The sequence below is a fragment of the Sinohyriopsis cumingii genome, chromosome 6 (genome assembly GCF_028554795.1).
Source record: "Sinohyriopsis cumingii isolate HCF-2022 chromosome 6, ASM2855479v2, whole genome shotgun sequence".
NCBI classification, from domain to species: Eukaryota; Metazoa; Mollusca; class Bivalvia; order Unionida; family Unionidae; genus Sinohyriopsis; species Sinohyriopsis cumingii.
The window spans coordinates 157,718,940-157,743,412 of NC_142966.1; the positions used below are offsets into that span (position 1 = coordinate 157,718,940).

At 32.4% G+C, this 24,473-nt stretch overlaps 1 protein-coding gene across 1 annotated transcript in view; it reads left to right on the forward strand.

The window, feature by feature from the left end:
* Window positions 1-24,473, forward strand: part of LOC149798366 (uncharacterized) — a 211,359-nt gene that overhangs the window by 32,764 nt on the left and 154,122 nt on the right. Inside the window, exons 2-5 of the mRNA XM_089960868.1 lie at window positions 1,879-1,979; window positions 5,017-5,082; window positions 7,685-7,769; window positions 9,318-9,746. Of these exons, the coding sequence (XP_089816994.1) occupies window positions 1,879-1,979; window positions 5,017-5,082; window positions 7,685-7,769; window positions 9,318-9,746 (681 nt within the window). The remainder of the gene's footprint in view (window positions 1-1,878; window positions 1,980-5,016; window positions 5,083-7,684; window positions 7,770-9,317; window positions 9,747-24,473) is intronic.

Genomic DNA, 24,473 nt, shown 5'->3' on the forward strand with positions numbered 1-24,473 from the left:
TAGGCCACCGGAGCTGTCTGTTTAGGTCACTGTTTAATGAATAAACAAATCAAAGCTAATTTGATATAGCGATATTTTGGAATATCCTATGAACAATGTCTGCTTGCTTGGAACAAATGCTGGTCACAACATAAAAAATGTCAGACATATGTGGCAAATACAGGGATTTAATGAAGCCTAATACATACTGAAGTACAAATCAGTACCATGTGGTATTCATTAGGACTGTTTGAAAGCCTAGATCCAGTATTTTAGTAGCCCATTGACTTCATTCCATAGGCTAATGGAATTGTCATGGGGGACTGAAAACAGGGCAAACTTGTATGGTCATGACCAGCCAACATACAAAGTACAAGAACCCTTACTTACACAAACTTGTATAATTCACTAATCCAAAAGTGCATTACATATGCAGATATGTAAGAATTCTTTTTTGTACCATCAGTATGTAATACAACAGGTATATAGCTATCGTTGTGTCTGTTTGCCAGTCTGTCATGTCTGTCCCTAAACAGTTTCTAGTCTGCAGAGCATAACTCACAAATGGTTTGAGATGTTCCAAAGCTATACACATGTCTGGCAAGTTCAATAGAAGTATCTTTTTCATTGATAGAATATTTTCTATGCTGGTAGGAAAGCTAAGTATAGCATCAGTAGTTCAAAAATTGACAGTGCTAGACTATAGGGCATTAGCAATAGTAGTCCAAAAATTGACAGTGCTAGATTATAGGGCATTAGCAATAGTAGTTCAAAAATTGACAGTGCTAGACTATAGGGCATGAGCATTAGTAGTTAATAAATTAACACTAGACCACAGGGTATTAGCTAATCTTATGCACAAAGTTTAAAACAGTATGGCCCCAGTATATCTCAAGAACTATTTCATGCTAGAAAGCAAGGCAACACTACCAAATAAAGAACTCTTGAAGAAATGATTTCAAAATTCTGGGTCACTAATTTGAAACAGAATATCAAAGGAAATTAGATAAAGTATAAATATAAATGCATTTAATTTTTTATTTTAATTCAGTGCATGAAAAGTGTAACCTGTTTGATTTGAATGCGTTGCAATTTAAAATATACATTTTCTAAAATCTTCCATTTTGATGTGAACATATTTTTATTCTGTGTATATACAATGTTCCTAGCTGGAGGACATTCTTAAACAAATTTCTGTTTATTATATCCACATATAAATATAGCTATTTTTCATTCTTTTTCTCATTATTGTGTTTGTAGCTATGTATCTTTAAATAAAATTATTAATAAAAATATTATTATTATTATTATTATTATTATTATTATTAGTAGTAGTAGTAGTAGTAATAGTAGAAGTAGTAAGTTACCTACTATTTGCCTTTTATTTGGTATTATGATAAAACTTGTGGAAACATATCTTAGTATAGAAGAACTCAATTATAATTAACACATGGTCAATTACATAGAACTTCTGAGTGCTGTTTTGAGCATTTGTGACATATGTCAAAAGTGTTATTTCTCCCTGGTTATCAAACTTGCATGAGAAAACAAACATTTTGGTGCATAGTTCGGTAAAATCAGTTGAGAAGTAAAGAAATTATTATGGATTTCTGCCTTTATTTTAACACTGATTTTCAACTAATTTTGATTTTCTTATGGAGATGGAAACTATTATCGGTTTTCTACCCTTATTTTTCCATTGATTTTCAGTCTGATATTGATTTTCTTATGGCGGTCACTTAGATGACTCCTATTAACAGGTGATAAAAAGAAAGTGCTGTATCATGTATACATATGTGAAGGCTATAAAGTCATAAGCATCTGTCATGAAGTTATGGTTTTACTTCTTTCTTTGTAAATCAGATCTTTTGCAAATAAATGTATCCTTGTTTGTTTTAGTTGATGATAACACAAGAGTTCCAGGACATGTACTTTGCCATAGAGAGACATCATAGAGATATGAAACTGGCTCACTTGACAGGGAAAGCCAAGGATCTTCTGTAAGTTATATATGGTAATCAAACCAAGGAATATTTCTGTGAATTTCAGTCTATGTCATTTTTGTAGATTCCCAAGAAATGAGGGCAACTATTGACCCAGATTTTGTTTTACTTTAATATGGCTATACTTGTGTACATTAGAACCTCAAACACTCAAAGCACTTGTGGACATTAGAACCTGAAACATGCAAAGCACTTGTGGACATTAGAACCTCAAACACGCAAAGTCCTTGTGGACATTAGAACCTCAAACACTCAAAGTACTTGTGGACATTAGAACCTCAAACACTCAAAGCACTTGCATACATTAGAACCTCAAACACTCCAAGCACTTGTGGACATTAGAACCTTAAACACTCAAAGCACTTGTGGACATTAGAACCTCAAACACTCAAAGTACTTGTGGACATTAGAACCTCAAACACTCAAAGCACTTGCATACATTAGAACCTCAAACACTCCAAGCACTTGTGGACATTAGAACCTTAAACACTCAAAGCACTTGTGGACATTAGAACCTCAAACATGCAAAGCCCTAGTGGACATTAGAACCTCAAACACTTAAAGCACTTGTGTACATTAGAACCTCAAACACTCAAAGCACTTGTGTACATTAGAACCTCAAACACTTAAAGCACTTGTGGACATTAGTACCTCAAACATGCAAAGTCCTTGTGGACATTAGAACCTCAAACATGCAAAGTCCTTGTGGACATTAGAACCTCAAACACTCAAAGAACTTGTGGACATTAGAACCTCAAACATGCAAAGCCCTAGTGGACATTAGAACCTCAAACACTCAAAGCACTTGTGTACATTAGAACCTCAGACACTAAAAGCACTTGTGGGTCAACATTTTTCACAACAGGGCTGAATTTGTCATTCTAGCAATGCAGGGTGTTTAAGTCATATATATTTAAGTTATCAAAGTTTGTTCTATTTCATTGCATATATCATGTATATTTTATTTTTGAATAGGTATATCTCCTTAAAAATGCAAAATATTGCTTATTATACAAGATTTTATAAACAACATACAAATTTGTCAAATCTGTGAAATATAATCAAATATATTTCATGAATTCTCTTAGTACATTTGTGAACAAATAACATCATAAACATTGAAAATTTTGTTATTTTTATTACCGTAATTAAATTCATTCTAAAATTATTTTTGTTGTTTGGCTATATACCATATATAATCACTTGTAAGTCGACTCCAACTGCAACCAACATAGACTTTGATCTGCCATCATATAATGTGTTGGCAAATCAGGGTCTTTGTTGTTTTCTCTACTAATTACTCCAAACAGACTGCATATAATGTGCTGGCAAATCAGGGTCTTTGTTATTTTCTCTACTGATTACTCCAAACAAACTGCATATAATGTGTTGGCAAATCAGGGTCTTTGTTGTTTTCTCTACTGATTACTCCAAACAAACTGCATATAATGTGTTAGCAAATCAGGGTCTTTGTTGTTTTCTCTACTGATTACTCCAAACAAACTGCATATAATGTGTTGGCAAATCAGGGTCTTTGTTGTTTTCTCTACTGATTACTCCAAACAAACTGCATATAATGTGTTAGCAAATCAGGGTCTTTGTTGTTTTCTCTACTGATTACTCCAAACAAACTGCATATAACGTGCTGGCAAATCAGGGTCTTTGTTGTTTTTTTACTGATTACTCCAAACAAACTGCATATAATGTGCTGGAAAATCAGGGTCTTTGTTGTTTTCTCTACTAATTACTCCAAAACAAACTGCATATCTGAGTTTGTGTTGTTTCTAATTTGATTCAACTTGTAAACGAGTATATTTAGTTATTCTTTAGTACAGTGAAATCAATCATAGCAGACATTATAAGGGACAACTACTCAGAAAGTGTATTTCTGAACCAATTTTTTAACTCACTGATATAAATTTATAAAGAATAACTGTCAGCAAAAAGGGTATAATTGTGTTGTCCCTCTAGTGTCTTTATTATGCAGGTTTCAATTGAGCTAAGTTTGTTTCATCAGACACCAAAATTAAATTTTTGATTAAAAAAACAGTTTAAATCTTCTGACTTTGAATGCTTACGTACAAGTGTTTATCCATGTTAGTTACTAATATTGTTACTTATTATTTATACAAGCTCACCATCAAAGATTATGGGAATTTGGAACACATCAGGCTTTTATTTGCATTAGTTTAAATCTCAGCTCCTTTCACCTGACTACTCTGGTCTCCTAAGTTGTTGGAGTATCCATCATGGGTGTGGGAGGTCATAAGTTTGAACCCCAGATAAGTCATCCCAAAGACTCATAAAAATGGTGTTAGCAGCTGCTTTGCTTGGTGCTCAGTATTAAGAGGTTAGTATTGGCCTGTTGTCAGGATAGTTTGACTGGGTGGGACATGATGCTACATGTCTGTGGCTTGATGCCCCAGTAACAGACATCAATATAAACTGTCACACTGCAGACATTGTAGCATTATGATTGAAAAATTGTTAAAGCTACATTAAAAATCCAAATCTCTCTCTCTCTCTCTGACACACACACACAAACACACACACACACACACACACACACACACACACATTCTGCTGAATAGAAAAAATTGTCAAAGTGTTTGGAAAAATCAGAGCCACTGTAACAAGAAAATTAGCTGCAGTAGTTACTATTTTTTTTATGTCTTCCGTATGTTTGACTGTTTTCACAAAACACTGCTTATTACCAAAATTAGAGGCAACAACTTTCCTTGAATTAATTATGTTCAAGATGGTAGCATCGGAATTAAATCAAGTATTTGCCTGTAATTTTCTTACAAGCAGTGTTTTGCAAAGATGTTGTAGTGTGCCAAAGACACTGAAGTAGTAGATATTTATTCTTGCTTTCTTTCTTGTCAGAGCTGCTTGGATTTCTTCAAATACTTTGATCAATTTTTGTGAAAGACTGTCACATAATGCCACTGCCATAAATCAGATATATGCCACATTCTTGTGACATATGATGGTGAACTGTTCATACTTATCTTTTACTGTTATTTTTTTACAGAGAACAAGCTGAGAGAGATACCAAATTCTACAATATTTTGATTAAGATGCTTTGTGAAGTCAAGAGGTAGGTACACCATCAGTAATTACACTTAAGTTTAGATCATTGTAGATTTGGTACATGTTCTTGCTGTGATATTGGTATTGCACATGTCAGGCCCCATTCAAGAGAGACCACTCCACCCTAGAAATGACCTTATTCAAGATTATGTTTCATAGGTACCTCATTAAGAAGCTCCTCAGCATACCATTGTCCTGTATATTAATTAGTATACCACTACCCGGTATATTAATCAGTATACCACTACCTTGTATATTCCTAAATATTCCACTGTCCTGTACATTCCTCATTATATCACTGCCCTATATATTCCTCAGTATACCACTGCCATGTATGTTCCTCATTTTACCATTGGCCTGTATATTCCTCAGTATACCGCTACCTTGTATATTCCTCAGTATAACACTGCCCTGTATACTCTTCAGTATGCTACTGTGCTCTATATTCCTGCTTAATGCTCTGGCAGATCAGGATCTATGTTATTTGTTCTACTAATTACTCCTAACAAATGGCATGATAATTAGAAACAGATCTGGTGTCACATAATGCACTGAAGGTTGGGGTCTATGCTAGCATATTATGCAATGGCTGATCTGGACCTGTGCAGTTTGCACTTGAATTCAGCTAACATGTGAGTGTACAGTAGTCCAGTTTTGATTTGGATTTATATACTGCTGAATTCACTGTCTATCATGGGGTACAAATTTTCATGGGTTTTGTGGTTGCTACAAACCTCGAGTTTTGAAGACCCAATGAACAATTATTCTGCTCTTTAAACAAAAAAAGACACATTATCAAATGACAAACTTAAGTACTAGCAAAACACATCTTTTGCAAAAACACTAAGACTAATACACACAAAAAACAAGAATTTACAATGTAAGATACCCTATTTTTGTTGTTGCTTGTGGCCAATTTTTTTAATAGTCTTTTTGATTATTTTACCCCAGTATAATGTGAGCAACCCTGTGATTACTTTACATCAGTTGTCCCCTTGGTGGCCAAGTGGTCTAAGGGTGGCCAAGTGGTCTAAGGTGCTTGCCTTTATGGATCACTCACATCTCATGTCTGTCCACGTGAGTTTTAGTCTTGGCTTGGCCACTGTGGGTATGTGAGAAAGCTTGCCAGTAGCTTCGTGTCTTTCTTCGCTGTATATTTTACCCAATTTGTTGTAAGGGCTTTGGATAGTACAGTTTGAGAACAAGTGTTCTGTGGAGCCCAGTGTGTCACTGCATCTTTGCATTGATGTCTCCCTCAACCTCCCAACCTCATATCTGACTTGCCAGAATGTTAACACAAGATGATACTGTCAGAACCGAAAAGTGATCCCTATGCAGGGGTTAAATTTGCTTGCTTAGCTTGAAATAGCAAGTGAAAATTTCCAGTGAGAATACGTTTTCGTAAACAGTTTTTAACATGATCAAATATAGGTAATTTATACTGACCACTTTAATATTTCTATAGTATAGGTAATTAATGCTGTCCACTTTAATATTTTTACAGTATAGGCAATATTTGCTGTCCACTTTAATATTTCTATAGTATAGGTAATTTACACTGTCCACTTTAATATTTCTATAGTATAGGTAATTTACACTGTCCACTTTAATATTTCTATAGTATAGGTAAGTTACACTGTCCACTTTAATATTTTTACAGTATAGGTAATTTATGCTGTCCACTTTAATATTTCTATATTATAGGTAATTAATGCTGTCCACCTTAATATTTCTATAGTATAGGTAATTTACACTGTCCACTTTAATATTTCTATAGTATATGCAATTTTTGCTGTCCACTTTAATATATCTATAGTATAGGTAATTTACACTGTCCACTTTATTATTTTTATAGTATAGGTAATTTACACTGTCCATTTTAATATTTTATAGTATAGGTAATTTACACTGTCCACTTTAATATTTCTATAGTATAGGTAATTTGCACTGTCCACTTTAATATTTCTATAGTATAGGTAAGTTACACTGTCCACTTTAATATTTCTATAGTATAGGTAATTTGCACTGTCCACTTTAATATTTCTATAGTATAGGTAAGTTACACTGTCCACTTTAATATTTCTATAGTATAGGTAATTTACACTGTCTACTTTAATATTTGTATAGTGGCTGGTTGATTAAGCTCTAGTATATACCAAGGGCAATTAAAAGTATAATCAGGACAAGTAAAAGTTTGTATTACTTTTCTGACTGGGCAAATATATTTTAGGGATTTGTAAATGCCTGCTATGTCTCATCATTCTTATGCAGATCAGCCAAACATGGGTACACTATCAATTAAATTATTCTCATTTCTTTAGATTTTCATATTTAGTAAATTCTGAACATTGAATGTTGACAGTGTATTAATGAGTATTGTTTATTGTATATACTATAATACATTTTGTATACTTTAAATTGAATAATATTTGGAAGAATTTTATTTTTAAAACTAGTTTTTTTATTGACATTGTTTTGAATTTACATAATTCACAAAATTCTGTGTTATCAATTTTTTTCTTCTATATTATTGATATGTGTTGTATTCTTGTTGAATATATACTTTTGTCACCCCATTTAAACTTGTCTTATTTGTATTCTGACTTCAGTCAACAGGCTCAGAAGCAAAGGGAGTATTTAAAAAAAGTGTATGCATGGTATCAGGCGAACAAACATACCCTCAGAACTGGACCAGTAAGTATATAGGGTATTTTTGATACATGGGAAACAACTCTGTAAATATAAGTTATATCTTTGATTTGATTAATTCCCTTTTTCCTCTTCCAAGATAAGTTTAAAAATAAGTATTTCTGTGACTTCTTGTAATTTTGACTGAAAGTTACATAAAAGTATTAAGTTGATCTTGAACATTTCAGAAACTGTTGGTCTTAGAATGGAATTAAATTTACTGTATATACACACTTATAAGACAGATCTGCTATCTGCCATCACACAATGTGCTTGCAGATCTGGGTCTTTGCAGTTTGTTAGAAGTAATCAGTAGAACAAGTAATACAGACCCTGATCTGCTAGCGCATTATGAAGTGGCAGATTTGGGTCTATGTTATTTACAGTTATAATTGACTTATAAGTGGGTATATATGGTAGTGTAGAATTCTATGTACATTTTTTAAATATTTGTTAAGTTATGAATTGAGCTTCATATTTTACTGATTTTAAGAAGTCATAAATTTCAAGATTGATTACACACTGCATGAATATCCATGGCTTGTGCTTGGTTGGATGAGATTACTTAGTTTAAATTTTGTGGTCTCTTATGTTTGAAGCTTTCTTTGCAAAATGTGTAAATATAGCTGGCTAAATATAGAAACCTGGAAAAACATTTTTCAGAAGTAGTTCTGTTCTGGGGTTATGAACAATGAGAATCACATGATGCAATTTTAACCAGTTCAAATAATTCTTAGGAATAATTGAAAAAAATCTGTAATTTTTGCCTTAAAACCGGAAGAGTCTTTATCAAGTACTAGGGCTGTAAACTAGCGTATATAATTATAAATTATATATTTCTGTTAATTAAACTAATGTAATTTTTACACTATTCATTAACTCTAATTATCTGTCCAACAGTCATTGTTTTTTAAATGAATACAAAATCAATATAGGTTTATTATTTTAAGAATTTTTCTTTTCGTGTTTTTAAAATAAATTCATTGAGATTGAGACAATATGGCAGGAGGTTATCAGTGGTTTTATTGTTTGAATTTTTCTTTGCTTCAGAAAGACTTTTGTGTAGTAATCAGGAGATTTTATTATTTTAATTATTCTGAGCTCCAGAAAGCCTTTTATGTAGTGATCAGTGGTTTTACTATTTGAATTTATTAGGGATTCAGAAAGACTTTTGTTAAACACATTTAAACTATATTTTAAATCTCATGATGCTACAACGTCTCTTAAGAGTTGTATTAATTTTTTATGGCTTTATGAAACTAAAATGATTATGATTTTTTTTTCAAGCAGTGTAGATCTTCATTTTAATTAAATAAAAATAAAAGCAATTATGATCAAGTGTTGAGAACCACAGGTATTATCTAATGATAAACTGTTTATTGAAATGTTACCTTTCAACAATTCCTCCTCATCAAAAACATCTTTTGCATGCTTGCTTGATTGCAGTTCTTCTCCTAAATTACTTAATATCAATTTAAACAAAAATAATTAAATTAAAGTTGATTATGAAAATACAGAGCTTTGACAATATTTTTTAATTTTATGAATTTTCAGAGATTTGGTAAAGAAAATCAAAAACTTGAGGCAAAGCAAGTATTGAAGGGCACATTAGTTTCTGCTCGGTCAACATTGTCATCAGCTAGCAGAAAACAGAAATCGGACAAAACTAAATCCCATAAGGAAGATGCATCTTTTCAAAAATTTATCAAGGACAGAAGGGGCTTGCCAGTGAAAGCTGGGCCAACTGATATACCCCCATGGGAGGACTCCCCATCCCCTTTTCCAGATGGTGAAGTTGCTGTAGGGACCAGTGTACCCCAGACAGGAAGGTTCTCAGTGGGTGGCAATGACTTTTTGACAAGTAGATTTCTAAGTGATATATCCACAGACAGATTCACTTGGAATGATTCAGTCTCAGAAAGATGGCCATTTACAGAACTTCAGACTCCCAGTATTCCAAACTGGGAAGGCTCTGATCTGGAGGTTTGCATAATGTTTTGTACCTTACATGTTTTATATGCAGTAGAGCTTAAGCTAAACTTTGATAGGTAATCAAAGCAACAACATTTTTTATCAAGACCATCCTTTTGGCTCCTAATTAATTGCTACTGAAGCAAAACTTTGAAATGTTTCACCAAAATGTTTACTGGTTTCTTTACATTGCCACTGGTCAGTACACACATGATTGTATCTACCTGCATGCAAAAGTACATTTAGTTTCAAATGCTATCTCTCTTTTGAATTATTTAACTTTTTATAAGAAATTATATTTACACATAGTTAAGGGTCCAGCAGTCCAAAATCACTTATAAATTTATCGGCTGGTTTGCATTTTCTCATGCTAATCTAAGTTGAATTCTGTCCCAAAATAAAGTTCAATACACAGTCCTTAATTGTCTTTAGAATAATAGCTGAAAGAGTATTTAAAAATTCTTAAAAAGGCAAAAATATCATAGACTGCTTATCAAACACACAAAGAAAATGCTGTGTTGAAGTATGAATTTTTGTTTTCATTTTGACACACTTATTGAGATCAAAATGGTTTTCAGTAACAAAATGCATGCACAGCTAATTTGCAGCAGATATAAATTGCTAAAGACTTCCAAATGTTTCATATACTTTTTCTTGACTTGATTTTTTCCCCCAGGACTTTGATTCTGGTTAATAAAATTGTTAAAGAATTTTTTATTTTCATTATTTAATAAGAGATAGAAGAGTGGTCATGCCAGTTTATGTCCATCTCTTCTAGAGTTGATAGCACTATGATGTACCTTGGTCAAAAGTGATGTTACATACACAATAGCAGTGACATCAGAATGTAATGATGACATCATTTTGAGTTGCACAGTAAACATTGATTTTGCAAAAGTCTTACCATATATACTTGCATATAAGATGAGCCCAAGTGCAAACTGCACAGACCAAGATCTGCCAGTGCATTATGTGCTGGAAGACCTGGATCTCTGCAGTTTGTTAGGTGTAAACAGTAGAACATACAACATAGACCCTAATCTGCTGATGGGAGGTCATGTTCAATGTTCTTTGCAGTTGTACTGGACTTAAAAATGAGTATATAGGTGACTTCTCAATATGAATGCCTAAATTCCACGATGTAGATGCACTACATGCATCGTATCTAATATTTTGGTTTGGAGCTTGAGCTCCAGTTATGTACTCAGCAAGCTGTACAAATTCTGGCCCTTAACTCCAGCTGCTTAATTACCAGCAGATCAGGGTCTGTTTTGTTTTTTTGGAATCACTGACCTTTTGCAGAGTGAGGAAAAATCTCAGAATTTGTGATCACTCCTTGGGTTCAAGTTCTCACATAATAATGCTATTTCTTACCTAGTGTTGAGTTTTTTCTTGATGGATTTTCGTGTTGCAAGAATCCAAGTCAGATCCAATGATGATTTCTCTGCCTTTGCATTTGTTTTCATAATAAAATGCAGTTTGAGTAAACCTGTGGATGGTACGTAGGAAGGATTAAACAATCATTATTATGTAATTATTCTTTATTATTTAGTTAAACTTAACGCAGAGGACTCTTTGTTAATATTTCGAGTCAACATACATGGATGACTTAAGGAAAATATTAAATCTCATAAAATTAACCAAAATTTGTCACAATATTTTGTTCAGTTTTTCAACTTGGCACTGTGAAAATATGAGAAGCAAATGAACAACAGTATAAAACAGGTTCGAGTCATGCTGAATGCAGTCAGTTGTGTATTGTATACAACAGGTTGAAGTCATGCTGAATGCAGTCAGTTGTGTATTGTATACAACAGGTTTGAGTCATGCTGAATGCAGTCAGTTGTGTATTGTATACAACAGGTTGAAGTCACGCTGAATGCAGTCAGTTGTGTATTGTATACAACAGGTTCAAGACATGCTGAATGCAGTCAGTTGTGTATTGTATACAACAGGTTTGAGTCATGCTGAATGCAGTCAATTGTGTATTGTATACAACAGGTTGAAGTCATGCTGAATGCAGTCAGTTGTGTATTGTATACAACAGGTTCAAGACATGCTGAATGCAGTCAATTGTGTATTGTATACAACAGGTTGAAGTCATGCTGAACACAATGAGTTGTGCATTGTATACAAGAAACTTTTGTATTTTTTTTATTAGTTTTGTTTTTTGCTTTAGACTTAAAAAGGGCTGTAAAAATTCTAAAATGGCTTACTTGCTGGAATTTAAATTTTTTGATAGAACTGCAGATTTACAGGCTGATCCATACACAGTCAAGGTTAAGTCAAGGTTAGATCATACTGAAGTCTCGTATAACTGGAGTAAGACCTTTTGGTTTGGACTCCAGTTTATAGCAAACACATATTTGGCAACATACCGTAAGGTCTTTTGGTTATACAGAACTTTAAGATCTAAACTTGATTTTAACCATTTCCCAAAGGTATTCTTCTGCAGTTGAGATAATACATTTTGTGGAACATTTTCATAGGAGTGGCTGTTAACTTTTGGACTACTAATTGGACTGGCTGTGTTTTCACCAGGCAAATGGTTTGATATTAAAGCAAAGTAAAATTTGAGTCAGGTATTGCATTAAAGGCTACCGCTCCAGTGGCCTAAGTCATTAGAGTGTCCACCTAAGGTGTGGGAGGTTGCATCACTATTAACTGCCACACTGCAGACTTCGTAGAGATATGACTGAAAAATTGTTAATGCTATGTTAAAAATCCAAATCACTTACACATTCAAGGCTGAAGATGTAAGAGAAGAAAACTGCTGTATGATACATTTACTGTTATTCCACTGCTGTACTATTCCATACATTTACTGTGATACCACTGCTGTACTATTCCATACATTTACTGTGATACCACTACTGTACTACTCCATACATTTACTGTCATACAACTGTTGTACTATTCCATACATTTACTGTGATACCACTGCTGTACCACTCCATACATTTACTGTGATACCACTGCTGTACTATTCCATACATTTACTGTGATACCACTGCTGTACTATTCCATACATTTACTGTGATACCACTACTGTACCACTCCATACATTTACTGTGATACCACTGTTGTACTACTCAATACATTTACTGTGATACCACTGCTGTACTATTCCATACATTTACTGTGATACCACTACTGTACTATTCCATACATTTACTGTGATACCACTACTGTACTATTCCATACATTTACTGTGATACCACTACTGTACTATTCCATACATTTACTGTGATACCACTGCTGTACTATTCCATACATTTACTGTGATACCACTGTTGTACTACTCCATACATTTACTGTGATACCACTGCTGTACTACTCCATACATTTACTGTCATACAGCTGTTGTACTATTCCATACATTTACTGTGATACCACTGCTGTACCACTCCATACATTTACTGTGATACCACTGTTGTACTACTCCATACATTTACTGTGATACCACTACTGCATTACTCCATACATTTACTGTTATTCCACTGCTGTATTACTCCATACATTTACTGTTATAACACTGCTGTACCACTCCACACATTTACTGTTATAACACTGCTGTACTACTCCATACATTTACTGGTATAACACATCTGTACCACTCCATACATTTAATGTTATTCCATTGCTGTACTACTCTATACGTTTACTGTTATACTACAGCTGTACCACTCTATACATTTTCTGTTATGTGCTATTTTTTTAAAAGTATTTCCAGTTGAGTTTGATGTGTAAGTTACTAATATCTGGCCTTTAATTTCAAATATTAAAAGCCTAAAGTTATTTTCTTTGAATAATATGATAGAAATATAAAACATTTAATACATTAATATTGGGACAGTATAACATGATTCCTGTAGTAGATTTGTCCAACAAATAATATGTAGTTAATGGGACAGAATAACATGATTCCTGTAGTGGAAGTGTAAAACAGATAATATTATATTTAGTAGGACAATTATAACATGGTTCATGTAGTAGAAGTATAAAATATAATGCCACATTTAATATGACAAGTATAACATGGTTCCTGTAGAAAAAGTGTAAAATATAATGCCACATTTAATATGACAAGTATAACATGGTTCTTGTAGTAGAAGTGTAAAACTGATAATACCATTGTTAATAGGACAGTATAACATGGTTCATTTAGTACAAGTATAAAACAGATGATACCATATTTAATGGGACAGTATAACATGGTTCTTGTAGTAGAAGTGTAAAACTGATAATACCATTGTTAATAGGACAGTATAACATGGTTCATTTAGTACAAGTGTAAAACAGATGATGCCATATTTAATGGGACAGTATAACTTGGTTCCTGTAGTAGAAGTGTAAAACTGATAATACCATTGTTAATAGGACAGTATAACATGGTTCATTTAGTACAAGTGTAAAACAGATAATACCATATTTAATAGGACAGTATAACATGGTTCCTGTAGTAGAAGTGTAAAACAGATAATACCATATTTAATAGGACAGTAGAACATGGTTCCTGTAGTAGAAGTGTAAAACAGATAATACCATATTTAATAGGACACTATAACATGGTTCCTGTAGTAGAAGTGTTAAACAGATAATACCATTGTTAATAGGACAGTAGAACATGGTTCCTGTAGTAGAAGTGTAAAACAGATGATACCATATTTAATGGGACAGTATAACATGGTTCCTGTAGTAGAAGTGTAAAACTGATCATATTATATTTAATAGGACAGTATAATGATGTTCTTGTAATAGGAACAAGTCAATTTTATGTTCAAATAATGCACTTTAATTACAGTACATACTTGTGTATATATCTGATCCCCTTATGCATCAGAAAATCTGGGCCTGTGAAGTTTGGTAGGAATAATCAGTAGAACAAACAATATAGACCATGATCAGCTGATGCATTACATAAAGGCAGATCAGGGTCTGTGTCGTTTGCAATTAAACCTGATATATAAGACACTATATGGTAATTAATAATGGTGACATTTAAATCATTTTTCTCATTGTACAGTATATGCACATTTTCTTTATAGTGGACTGATAGAAAGTTGATGTTTTTTTTGGTTTACTTTCTCATAAGAATGCACACTTATTTACAATATCATTTCTTTAGTATCATGGTATTGCGTCTTATGGATTGACATTTTACATTCCATACTAGTCCATCCCATGGATTTACATTTGCATTCCATACTATTCCATCCCATGGATTGACATTTTATATTCCATACTATTCCATCCCATGGATTTACATTTATATTCCATAGTATTACATTTCATGGATTTACATTTATATTCCATAGTATTACATTTCATGGATTTACATTTACATTCCATAGTATTACATTTCATGGATTTACATTTATATTCCATACTATTCCATCCCATGGATTGACATTTTATATTCCATAGTAGTCCATCCCATGGATTTACATTTATATTCCATAGTAGTCCATCCCATGGATTTACATTTATATTCCATAGTAGTCCATCCCATGGATTTACATTTATATTCCGTCGTATTCCATCTCATAACTTTACATTTGCATTCCATTGTATTCAATCCCATGGATTTAAATTAATATTCCATAGTATTACATTTCATGGATTTACATTTGCATTCCATAGTATTTCATTCCCATGGATTTACATTTTTATTCCATAGTATTCCATCTAATGACTTTACATTTGCATTCCATAGTATTCCATTTCATGGATTTACATTAATATTCCATAGTATTCCATTTCATGGATTTACATTTACATTCCTTACTATTCCATCCCATGCATTTACATTTATTCTCCATAGTATTCCATCTAATGACTTTACATTTGCATTCCATAGTATTCCATTTCATGGATTTACATTTTAAATTCCATAGTATTCCATCTAATGACTTTACATTTGCATTCCATACTATTCCATCCCATGTATTTACATTTATATTCCATAGTATTCCATCTCATGGCTTTATATTTGCATAGTATTCCATTTCATGGATTTACATTAATATTCCATAGTAGTCTCAAACACGCATCCCATGGGCTGTATGCAGTCCTCTGAGCCATATCCTGTGGCCCGCAAAATGATTGGTGTCACAAGGCGTCATGAAAGATAACAAAGGTTTTGTGCCCCTTGGGCCATTGAAAATGCCCTCATGTGGCCCTCAGGGTTGTTTGAGTTTGAGACCCCTGAATTAATGACTTTACATTTGCATTCCATAGTATTCCATTTCATGGATTTACATTAATATTCCATAGTATTCCATCCCATGGATTTAAATTTTTATTCCATAGTATTCCATCTCACCACTTTACATTTGCATTCCATTGTATTCCATCCCATGGATTTTCATTTGCTAATGATTTGCATTATTTGAATATAAAATTGGTTTGTTCCTCTTACATGAATCATGTTATGCTGTCCCATCATATTCTGTTTCAAGACTTTACCTTTGTATTTCATTGTATTACATTTGGTATTCCATCCCATCGATTTACATTTACAATACGTAGTATTCCATCCCATAGATTTGCATTTCAATATGTAGTATTCTATCCCATAGATTTACATTTACAATGCATAATATTCCATCCCATAGATTTACATTTATATTCCATAGTATTCCATCCCATAAATTTACTTTTATATTCCATAGTATTCCATCCCATAGATTTACATTTACAATACATAATATTCCATCCCATAGATTTATATTTCCATTATAGGGGTGCTCACCAATTAATATGTACTTTAGAGAGAGTGACATATGAAAGGTGAAGTAGTTTGCATTTAAAACATGCACAATAGAGAGAATGTTGGCATACCTATATGCTAAAGTAATGTAATGTGGATGATATTTCTTTGGATATTGTACTTTTGGAAATTTTACATGATTTAAGCACACTGCTAACTAAAATGACTGCTCCCTTGTGTTAAAAAATCAGCCTGAATTAGTCTAAAGTACACTATACATAGTAGCTATTAAAATAGGGAAAATGAATTTTGCCAGACTAGACAATACCAGCTTCTGAAAGTGCAATGAACGAATTACCAAATATATAAAATGTAAAAAAAAGTTATCGGCTCTTTTTTATACAATTTACCTCTGAAGTTCAGGAAGTGAAAATGACCAAGTAGAGCTAGCACTTTTTGAAAGGTGCACATTTGAAGTAGGGCCAAGCTGTATGCTCTATAACCCATAGTACACCCATCAATCATACACCAAAATACAGTAATACCTCGAACATTCGTGAGGTTAGGTTCCAGAACCAGTCGCGGATCAGGAGGAATCGCGAATGTTTTGTACGAGTCACTAAAAATGCTAATAAATGCTTATTTCTAGGGTTTAAACCCTAAATATGACCCAAATAATCATGCTCCCAAAGCACTTTAATTTCATTTAAAAGTTAGCTTAATACATTGCCCTTAAAAAGAGAAATAAATGGTTGACATAAAAATAGAGTACAGTATCACCTAATGGGTATTTGCCACACTAGCGCATTTACATTATGGTACATGTATACTAATATTACCCTTATACTAATTCATTGGCTGCTGTTTTCTTTTGCACTCACAGTAAGGTAAAACCAAGTAACGAATGGGACTGTAAACTTAATGACTGACGTTTTCTTTGTCATTGTCAGGAAGGTAAACTAGGTAAACTTCATATGTCACAGAAGTCATATAACTAAGGTACAATTCAATAAAATAAACATGTACATAGAGGGTACCAATGAAAATTTTGCGAATCCGTGAATTCGCGAATCCAGAAACGCGAATGCACGAGGTATTACTGTAAAGGGAATTAAAGGTTCTTTTAATTATACCTAAGATATACAAGCTCTTTTTTAAATAGCCAGTATAACCAGTGAGGAAAGCCGGGGAAATTCTTTTACTTTAAAATCCTAACCCTATGGAAAATGCGAAACTGTATAGCGCCACCTATGTAGTATTCCATCCCTTAGATTTACATTTGCATTCCATAGTATTCCATCCCATAGATTTACATTTCTATTATGTAGTATTCCAACCCATAGATTTACATTTGCATTCCATAATATTCCATCCCATAGATTTACATTTACATTTCACAGTATTCCATCACACAGATTTACATTTCTATTATGCAGTATTCCACCACACAGATTTAAATTTACATTCCATAGTATTCCATCCCATGGATTTACATTTACATCCCATAGCATTTCATCTCATGGATTTACATTTACATCCAATAACATTTCATCTCAATGATTTACATTTACATTTCACAGTATTCCATCACACAGATTTAAATTTACATTCCATAGTATTCCATCCCATAGATTTACATTTACATCCCATAGCATTTCATCTCATGGATTTACATTTACATCCCATAGCATTTCATCTCATGGATTTACATTTGCATCCCATAGTATTCCATCCCATAGATTTACATTTACATCCCATAGCATTTCATCTCATGGATTTACATTTACATTCCACAGTATTCTGTCCCATAGATTTACCTTTACATCCTATAGCATTTCAACTCATGGATTTACATTTACATCCCATAGCATTTCATCTCATGGATTTACATTTACATTCCATAGCATTTTATCTCATGGATTTACATTTACATCTCATAGCATTTCATCTCATGGATTTACATTTACATTCCATAACATTTCATCTCATGGATTTACATTTACATTTCACAGTATTCCATCATACAGATTTAAATTTACATTCCATAGTATTCCATCCCATAGATTTACATTTACATCCCATAGCATTTCATTTCATGGATTTACATTTACATCCCATTGTATTCCATCCCATAGATTTACATTTACATCCCATAGCATTTCATCTCATGGATTTACATTTACATTCCACAGTATTCTGTCCCATGGATTTACATTTACATCCTATAGCATTTCAACTCATGGATTTACATTTACATCCCATAGCATTTTATCTCATGGATTTACATTTACATACCATAGCATTTTATCTCATGGATTTACATTTACATTTCACAGTATTCCATCACACAGATTTAAATTTACATTCCATAGTATTCCATCCCATGGATTTACATTTGCATCCCATAGCATTTCATCTCATGGATTTACATTTACATCCCATAGCATTTCATCTCATGGATTTACATTTACATCCCATAGCATTTCATCTCATGGATTTACATTTACATTCCATAGCATTTCATCTCATGGATTTACATTTACATCCCATAGCATTTCATCTCATGGATTTACATTTACATTTCACAGTATTCCATCACACAGATTTAAATTTACATTCCATAGCATTTCATCTCATTGAATTACATTTACATTTCACAGTATTCTATCACACAGATTTACATTTACATTCCATAGTATTCCATCCCATGTTTTTGTATGGATATTCCATAGTATTCCATCCCATGGATTTACTTTTACATTTATAGTATTTCATATTATGGATTTACATTTACATTCCATAGTATTCCATTCAATGGTTTTACATTTTTATTCCATAGTATTCCATCCTATGGATTTACATTTACATTCCACAACATTTCATCTCAATGATTTACATTTACATTTCACAGTATTCCATCACACAGATTTTAAATTTACATTCCATAGTATTCCATCCCATGGATTTACATTTACATTCCATAGCATTTCATCTCATGGATTTACATTTACATTCCATAGCATTTCATCTCATGGATTTACATTTGCATTTCACAGTATTCTATGACACAGATTTACATTTACATTCCATAGTATTCCATTCAATGGTTTTGCATTTTTATTCCATAGTTTCTGTTTGAAGGCTTAATAATTTCCTTCTATAATATTCTCCCTCATGGATTTACATTTACATTCAATGTTTATAGTTTGGCATATTCTAGCTTATCACTTGGTTGTAAGATATATCAGAAACATATCAAGAGCTGTGTGTTACACAGATCTATGTATCTTATGTTAACTTACCATTGTTAGTACACATATTAAATATACCCAGTAAGGATCAGATTTAAGAAAGTTAACACAAGTTTGACCTAGTTGGCATTCTGAGTCAATGTTCACTCTTCCAGTAGTTTTATAATTGCACATTCTATTATAGTGAAACTTCATGCTGTAAAACAATGGCATTCAAGTATTTTGATACTTGCTAGAATACATGCAGTTTGTCTGTTTAGTGCCCACTGCTTTGAGACACTGATTCTCAAGATTGCTGTCAAATGAGAAACAAATCATATGGCACTTTGTTGACATTGATATATATCTGACCATAACTCTATATTTCTGGTACTCCTACAAAATTCTTTTATGGACAGGTGACTAAATTTTACAATGAAACTTTTAATTCAGTCTGAAACAGTAGTTGCTGTGGATTAGCTGTATTTGTGCAGATAGTTGAGTGTGAATTCATTTTGGGAATATTTAAGTGTGAAACAGGTATCTATCAGTATATCTATCAATCTATCTACACACACACACACACACACACACACACACACACACACACACACACACAAATAGAACAATCTTTTCTGAATAAATTCCATTTAATTTCTTTCAGTTATCATGAATATTAATGAAGATACATATTTAAATGTAGGATGAAGGAACTGTATAACATTGCAATTTTTGAAAGCTAATGTTTTTTTTTATGATATTGTCTTGATGGATATTAACTTCTATCACAGTTCATAAATGCCCAGAAGGATATTAACTCCTATCACAGTTCATAAATGCCCAGAAGGATATTAACTCATATCATAGTCATATCATAGCTCATAAATGTCTTGAAGAATTTTAACTCCTATCACAGTTCAAAATGTCTTGAAGGATATTAACTTCTGTCACAGTTCATAAATGTTTTGAATGATATTAACTCCTATCACGGTTCATAAATGCCCAGAAACATAATAACTCCTATCACAGTTCATAAATGTCTTGAATGATATTAACTTCTGTCACAGTTCATAAATGTCTTGAATGATATTAACTTCTGTCACAGTTCATAAATGCCCAGAAGGATATTAACTCCAATCACAGTTCAAAATGTCTTGAAGGATATTAACTCCTGTCACAGTTCATAAATGTCCAGAAACATAATAACTCCTATCACAGATCATAAATGTCTTGAATGATATTAACTCCTATCACAGTTCATAAATGTCTTGAATGATATTAACTTCTGTCACAGTTCATAAATGCCCAGAAGGATATCAACTTCTGTCACAGTTCATAAATGTCCAGAAAGATATTAACTCCTGTCACAGTTCATAAATGCCCAGAAAGATATTAACTCCTGTAATAGTTCATAAATGTCCAGAAAGATATTAACTCCTGTCACAGTTCATAAATGTCTTGAATGATATTAACTCCTGTCACAGTTCATAAATGCCCAGAAGGATATTAACTCCTGTCACAGTTCATAAATGCCCAGAAAGATATTAACTCCTGTCACAGTTCATAAATGCCCAGAAAGATATTAACTCCTGTAATAGTTCATAAATGTCGAGAAAGATATTAACTCCTATCACAGCTCATAAATGTCGAGAAAGATACTAACTCCTGTCACAGCTCATAAATGCAGTTTAAACCTGTCTTAAGCAGCCAACATTTTGATGTGCAAATAATTAACACTGAAGGCAGGTGACTGCTTAAAAGAAGTATACTTTTACTATCAGTTAGTAAAAGGGATTGTCAGAAATAACTTTAAGGCAGGTGATTGCACAATAAAGGTGATCTGTAAGACATGTTTGTTCTCTGTCTCTCTCTCTCTCTCTCTCTCTCTCTCTCTCTCTCTCTCTCACACACACACACACACACACACACACACATGTACGTAAATGATTTTCTTGTGGAATGATGATTGTGTACTGCAGTTACCTAATTGATAGACAGTGTGAAAACAACTTTTTGTAGTATTGACAGCATCAGTGATCTTTAGCCTTATATACATGTTCAGTGTATATCGGAGGTTGTATAACGTGCCTAGTGTCTAATATGTGTATTGTTGTAAAATGTAGGTGTCACAGTTTCATAACAGTTCAATTTTCATTGTGTATTTGCAATGTCCGATTTATTCTTGACTTGTATTTGTGGAGAGCCAAGATTCATTGCAACAATATTGATTGAAATGACATTTTGATATGTACTAATTTCTCAGTTCAATGATATTGATTGAAATGACATTTTGATATGTACTAATTTCTCAGTACAATGATATTGATTGAAATGACATTTTGATATGCACTAATTTCTCAATACAATGATACTGATTGAAATGACATTTGATACGTACTAATTTCTCAGTACAATGATATTGATTGAAATGACATTTTGATATGTACTAATTTCTCAGTACAATGATATTGATTGAAATGACATTTTGATATGTACTAATTTCTCAGTACAACGATATTGATTGAAATGACATTTTGATATGTACTAATTTCTCAATACAATGATATTGATTGAAATGACATTTTGATATGTACTAATTTCTCAGTACAACGATATTGATTGAAATGACATTTTGATATGTACTAATTTCTCAATACAACGATACTGATTGAAATGACATTTTGGTATGTACTAATTTCTCAGTACAACGATATTGATTGAAATGACATTTTGATATGTACTAATTTCTCAATACAACGATACTGATTGAAATGACATTTTGGTATGTACTAATTTCTCAGTACAACGATATTGATTGAAATGACATTTGATACGTACTAATTTCTCAGTACAACGATATTGATTGAAATGACATTTGATATGTACTAATTTCTCAGTACAATGATATTGATTGAAATGACATTTTGGAATGTACTAATTTCTCAATACAAAAATATTGATTGAAATGACATTTTGGTATGTACTAATTTTTGAATACAAAAATATTGATTGAAATGACATTTTGGTATGTACTAATTTCTCAGTACAATGATATTGATTGAAATGACATTTTGGTATGTACTAATTTCTCAATACAAAGATATTGATTGAAATTACATTTTGGTATGTACTAATTTCTCAATACAATGATATCGATTGAAATGACATTTTGATACTGTATGTACTGATTTCTCAGTACAAAGATAAATCATTGGAGCCATGTTACATCTTGGCATCACTTAGATCATGTATAGTAAAATTAAATATTGAACAGTTAAACAATTTGCATTAACTTTTATCTTCTATTGAATTTGTGCTGGTCACATATATATTTGATTTTTACTATTCACATTTTTTTGTTATAACTGTAAATTTGCATGTATGTGCACATGTTATGCAGATTGCCAATTCATGATTGAAATTTGCACTGTAAAACTTTTAAAAATCCATGTATCTTGCTACTTCATTTTCATTTCAAATATTGCCAACTGGATAAATTAATAAAATAAAATTGAAATTAAAATTATAATGACAGTGATGTGACAATTATGAGAAAAGTGAAATGAAAATGATGATAATATTTAAATGAAAATGATGATAATTCAGTTGTTTGCACTATTTCCTTGAAACATAGGTTTTTTTCTTAACAGCAGATAGAAGTAACAATATTTTTTTAATAAAAGTACAGTCACCTTGAGAATATTTTTATAGATGATTCTTTATCCATCTGATATGTATATTGGTAATGACATCTTGTTATGGTTTAGCTTGTGCATGGAGAATACTTTTTGTGTGAAAAATAGCAGCAATTACTTCTTTTCCTGTTTTAGATCTGCAATTGTTTGTTAAACTTGTCTTATTGAAATAAATTATTAAAAAATTTGAATGTCGCAAAATTACTGGAATGATGCCAACCAGCTCTTTCAATAGTAAGGTTAACTATCAAAGGATCTAAACAAAAATGTTTTAATAAAAAAATAAGCTTTGGATGATATGGTTGTTAGGAGAAAATGGGAATGTTTATTGTTTGGTAGTTAAGTTCATGTATGATATTGTACCCCATTTTCTTTTAACCTTTACATTGATCTTAAATATTGATTTATGATGGAATTTGTTTGCTTATGTCCAGTTTTAATAGTTTTGATTGTTGATCTTTGTTTCAGGTTCAGTTTACATTTATGACAGTCATGGCTTTTGTTTAACCACCAGCCTGTTGCTGTGTTTATTAATATTCAGCTCATTTTTTTGCACTTAGCTTTATTTCTCTTTGTATCTCTGCAGCGACAGATATAGAAGGGGTCTGAGGATAGAAGGGGGTCATGGGTTCAGTTTAACCCTTTTCCCAGTCAAGTACAGTTATACCTCACTATAATGAACTTCAGTATAACACAGTCCCTCATACAACACAGATATTGTCATGGGCTCCCTTTTGGGATAAATGTAGTCCTTACTTTGTGTTTTTATAAGATGGTATACATTTATGGCTATTTCAGTATAAAGCAACCCTGCTTATAATACAGACTATACTTCTATGGCTATCTCTGTATAAGGCAACTCTTTATAACATGGTATACATTTATGGCTATCTCTGTATAAGACAGCTTTGTTTAGAACATGGTATACATTTATGGCTATCTCTGTATAAGACAGCTTTGTTTTTAACAAGGTATACATTTATGGCTATCACTATATATACAACTTTGTTTATAACATGGTATACATGTATGGTTATCTCAATAAAAGGCCCCTTGTTTATAACATGGTATACATGTATGGTTATCTCAATAAAAGGCCCCT